The sequence below is a fragment of the Quercus suber genome, unplaced genomic scaffold (genome assembly GCF_002906115.3).
Source record: "Quercus suber isolate HL8 unplaced genomic scaffold, Cork oak 2.0 scaffold_41, whole genome shotgun sequence".
In the NCBI taxonomy this organism is placed as follows: Eukaryota; Viridiplantae; Streptophyta; class Magnoliopsida; order Fagales; family Fagaceae; genus Quercus; species Quercus suber.
The window spans coordinates 1,785,632-1,790,737 of NW_027069506.1; the positions used below are offsets into that span (position 1 = coordinate 1,785,632).

Sequence of the window (5,106 nt, forward strand, 5' to 3'; positions counted from 1 at the left end):
CATTATATATTAATTTCCCATGTTTTTTCATGATCCTAATAGTTATATTTAGGCATGAATATCTGCTAACAATTCCTCTAGTGCAGATTCCCTTTTATTTATTTTCTATTTCTGAACTTTGGCTCATATTTGATATTTCTAACGTCCATTGAGAAAATAAATTAGTCAGAGACAAACCAAATATCTGCTAACAATTCCTCTAGTGCAGATTCCCTTTTATTTATTTTCTATTTCTGAACTTTGGCTCATATTTGATATTTCTAACGTCCATTGAGAAAATAAATTAGTCAGAGACAAACCAATGACCCTCGTCAACTTCTACATATCTCCCCCAGTTAATCTATAAAAGAAAGAAAGTAAAAAATGACAAAGAGCAACTGCACCACTTATCGAGGAGTTTAATTTTTTTTTTTTTTTTTTGAGAAGAAATACAAAGAACTTTTATTAACGACGACTGTTCAAATTAGCCTATAAAACAAATTTATTGTTTGGTCATTGGTGACACTTCTTTCATTCAGACTATGTGATAAAAATCAATAATAAATTATTTGAGAAAAAATACAAAGAACTTTTATTATAGACGACTGTTCGAATTAGCCTATAAAACAGATTCAATGTTTGGTGACACTTCGTTGAATGTGATAAAATTCAATAATAAAATATGAATTTTACTAATGGGTGCCCACACAATAGTAAACTAATTTTGAAAAAAATTATCGAAAATTAAAAAAGTTTTGCCAATTTTTTTAATTCTCAATAAAACTTTTCTAAAAATAAATTTGTTAATATAATAACTTAAATTATATAAAGACACACATTAACCGGATTCATAAAATATAATGACTTAAATTATATCATTATTTAAAAGATTTATAATAATATGGCTATCACGTTATGTACGTGTACTTTTAATATTAAATTATATTTTATGTAACTCAGCATCACCACCGTACCACTTGATTTGAATTAATAATTTATATATAATTAAGTGAGTTTCTATTAAAATAATGACCAAACGAACAAGAGACTTGAAAAGGTCATTTATATTTTAATTAATGAATTAATGATTAAAAAAAACCATCACTAACAGACTCAATAGATTTCAAACTCTAAATTAATATCCTCTTAAAATTCTTAAACTAACTCCACAATTAAAACCCTATAATCCTACCAATTCATTTAGAAATAATTCAATTAAATTTGGACAAAATTTAGCTCTATATTGATTTTAAGCTATCTCCTTTAACTTAATATGCAATTATTTATAAAAATATCCATGTATATTATTTAAACAAATTATACAACTTACTAAAAAAGTCAAGTGACCTAAAACTAGATATAAATGCTCTTTTCAATCACCACATCTAATGAGATTGAAAAAGATGGTGTTAAAACTGGAGCTAAACTTTTTCCTTATAAATGTTTCATTATCATAATTTTGATATCTATTTAGAACACAATTTCATAAAATATTTTTACAATTAGTGGATTGTTTGAGTGATAAGAAAAATCAATAAGGTCTATGAATGTAAATTGTGTCCAAGACTAAAGCCAACCGATTCAACAATTATGAAATTACTTATATTTAAGCTATTGTTAACATAGTAAGAGATTTGAGATTCAATTTCTATTAATACCAAAAAACGATTAGATTAATGTCTTGGTCTGATAATAAAAAACACAATTATTAGAAGTGGCCGTCATATGTTGAAATTCAATTTTTTTTAAAAAAAAAATGGTTGCTAACATAATTAGGGCTGTCCACAGGTCGATCCGGGTCGGGTTTGTGCCCAACCTGGAACCAACCCATTGGAATAATCGGGTCGGGCGGTTTAGACCATCAATGGGTGGTGAGTGGGTCAGTCGGAGTCTTAGATCTGAGAAGATGGCGAGAAAACGGTGAAAAAAGCATAGATCCAGAGAAGAAACCCAGATTCTGGTAATCGTTTTCCAGATTCCAGCGATATTTCCCTTAAATTCGGTGATATTTCGCCATATTCAGCGAAAATCTCACCGGATTTGATGAGATTTCGCCAGATCCAGTCAAAATCTCACCGGATCTAAGAGAAATATTGCTGAAATCTGGGTTTCTTCACCGGATTCTAGAAAATTATCGCCCGATCCTAGAATTTTTGGCTGGGATATGGAATTTTTGGTCGAAATCTGGAAATCTTTTGGTCGGTTCAAGTTTTTTGGGTTTTAGGAGAGGAAAACCGAAACCAATCCGCCGGAATCGATTTTTTGGTGGTGAACACCAGCCGGAGCAATCGGGTCGGCCAGATTCGGGTCGGATCCGGTCAGTTCTTCGGATGGGGTCAGGTTACTGGATCAATCTGAACAGCCCTAAACATAATAAAGTCCAATCTTTTCATTTTCCAAAAAACAAATGATAAGATTTTAAGATTTCAACGTAGAGAGAGAGAGAGAGAGAGAGAGAGAGAGAGAGAGAGAGAGAGAGAGAGAGAGAGAGAGAGAGAGAGAATTTTTTTTTTTAAAAAAAGCAATTGAATCAATAAAACAAGTAAAGAAAGAGCAAAATCCTACCGGGAATAATGGGTGCTTTGGCAACGACCTCCGGCAAATCAAAGTTGATCCCCTCCTTAACATGAGGATGCTTCTTCAATATCATCCTCAAGCAATCTCCTGCACTCCCACCCACATCAACCAGTGTTGTCACTCCATCAAACCCATCATAAACGTCCAAAAATGCCTTCATGAACGGAACAGATGCACCGGACATAGCTTTCACCATCAAACCGTTCATCTCCGGCCTTTTCCCATAGTACGAGTACGCTGGCTCACCGTTGACTTTCACAAAGGGCTCCAAAGTGGGGTCCACCACAGCCTCGTGGACCAATGGCCACGCTCTCATCAGCTCGTCCTGATGGTGCTGTAGCACGTACGAAGCATAGGATAATCCCTCGCTGTCCGTGACAAGAGTTTTCCCAACCTCGGTCAGAGAATACTGTCTCTCCGAGGTGTCGGAGTCTGGGGTTTTGCTAACGTGCTCCGCGAACACACCGTAGCTGGTGAGCATGCGGAGGATGCGCTGGAGATTCTCCGGGTCCCCTTGGTGACCCCCGGGGAGGACACGTGTCAGGATCTGAGAGGCTGAGAGAGGTGAGTTGGACCCACCTTGCCAGATGGCATCGGCGACGTTGAGGCGTACGACAGCGTTTAGGGACATGGGTACGCTGATCATGTGGGCTAGTTCCATTATGGCTATCCTAGCTTGGTTCCGATTCTCTGTGCTCTCGTTCTCCATAATACTTCTGTTTTAGTCTCTCTTTCTGGTCTCTGTGTCACTGTGTGTGTGAGAGAGATTGTGAAGTAACAAAGTTCACGAGTTCAGTTTCTGGCTTTTATAAGGAAGTAGGTGGAACTAGAAGACGTGCTTCTGCTCTAAGTTGCAATAATTTCCACAAGTTTTAGTACACGTTTGTATTGCGTCCACAGACGAGCCTGTTGCGTCTGGCTCTGCAAGTACTTTACTTGAAAAAAAAAAGCTAAATTACAAATTATTTTATTAAAGTATACTATTTATATATTTATAAATTATTTTATTACAATATTTTTAATTTTTAGCAAAGAATTATCACCAGAAACCAATACAAAGTTAAAACACACACTCCTTCTAAGAAAAAAAAAAAAAAAAAAAGACAAGTAATGGCAAAAAGACAAGTATGCATTTCTTGATTTATTTTTGTGGGAAGAGTTGTTCTTGTTGGTGTTTTTATTATTATTATTATTTTTTTATGTAGAACTATCCCATGAAGGAACTAAAAGTCTAAAACCCATCTCTGGGAGGGGTTGGGTGCCACACAGAAAGATATTGGGTACGCACTACGCACTGTATTTATTTTACATTTTCTTTTGAGATAAAGATAGGTTCCATGATTATCATGGACTTAAATCTCTTTATTTTATGTACTTGTCCAAAATTATATATATATATATATATAACATGAGAGAGGATTTAAATTATAAACGTTCTCATTAGAAATGTTAATGTTAAGGTATTGATGAAACATATTTTTTGAAAAATATTTTTTGAAGTTTGGAATAATAGAAATTCTTGATAAAAGGAAATCCCCCCACCCCCCTCCCCTCACCTCAAAATAAGTGATTTTAACCTTGTTAGAGCACTTGCAGCAGTGGAGCCATATTGCTATATTGCTAAAATTTAGCTACACAAACACAAAACTCACGCTGCAGCAGTGGTGGCAAATCTAAATATTTTAGATGTTCAGCTACAGTACACATCTATATATAGATGTGTACTGTAGCTGAAGCAAAAAAAAAAAATTATTTTTTTAATCAGCCGGTTAAATAAAATAATAACAAATCTCTCTCATCCCTCATCTCTCTCAGTCACTCTTTCATCTCTCTCTCAAAACTCTCTCATCTGTCTCTCTCAGTCACTCTCTCATCGCCGATCGCCTCACGCCGCCGATCCCTCATCTCATCTCACGCCGCCGATCGCCTCATGCAGCCTCACGCCGCCGATCGCATCATCTCATCTCATCTCATCTCACGCCACCGTCGATCCTCGCCGCCAGACCCAGACTCACACCACCGTCGATCCTCGCCGCCAGACCCAGACCCACGCCGTCGATCCTCGCTGCCAGACCCACGCCGTCGATCCTCACCGCCAGACCCACGCCGTCGATCCACATCGATCCACATCAATCCATGCCGTCGATCCACCGGGAATGATGTTTGATTTTTTTTTTTTTTTTTCCTGTGGGCTTGGTGGCTGTGGTGGTGGATTGATGACTATGATGGTTGTTTGGGGATTTATTTTGTTTGTGGGTTTGGTTGTGTCTGTATTGGTGGTGGTGGTGGTGGTGGTGGTGGAAGTGGTGGCTGTGGCTGATTGTAGAGGAGATTGTGGTCGGTACTGGTAGGTTTTTTGAGTTGTGAGATATATTATTTTATTGTAGGAGTATATTATTTTATTATGATGTTTATATTATTATATTGTGTTGATAGTTAAAATAGATATACTGCTGCAGCAGGTGTGTAGGTATAATAGATAAAGTAACTTTTAGTGGAGCTAAAAAGCTAAATTTTTAGCTCCACTGCTGCGAATGCTCTAACAGTCTC

General features: G+C 36.6%; 1 protein-coding gene across 1 annotated transcript; it reads right to left on the reverse strand.

Moving 5' to 3' along the window:
• Nucleotides 1–2,468: 2,468 nt before the first annotated feature.
• On the reverse strand, nt 2,469–3,424 carry LOC136066637 (nicotinate N-methyltransferase 1-like). Its single transcript, XM_065771290.1, has one exon. It carries the CDS (start codon nt 3,263–3,265, stop codon nt 2,510–2,512), a length of 756 nt encoding a protein of 251 aa, XP_065627362.1. The 5' UTR covers nt 3,266–3,424; the 3' UTR covers nt 2,469–2,509.
• Between the last annotated feature and the right edge of the window lie 1,682 nt (nt 3,425–5,106).

Bases quoted from the DNA above. Each gene is read 5' to 3' on its own strand.
- LOC136066637 (XM_065771290.1), bottom strand. From the start codon at position 3,265: ATGGAGAACGAGAGCACAGAGAATCGGAACCAAGCTAGGATAGCCATA.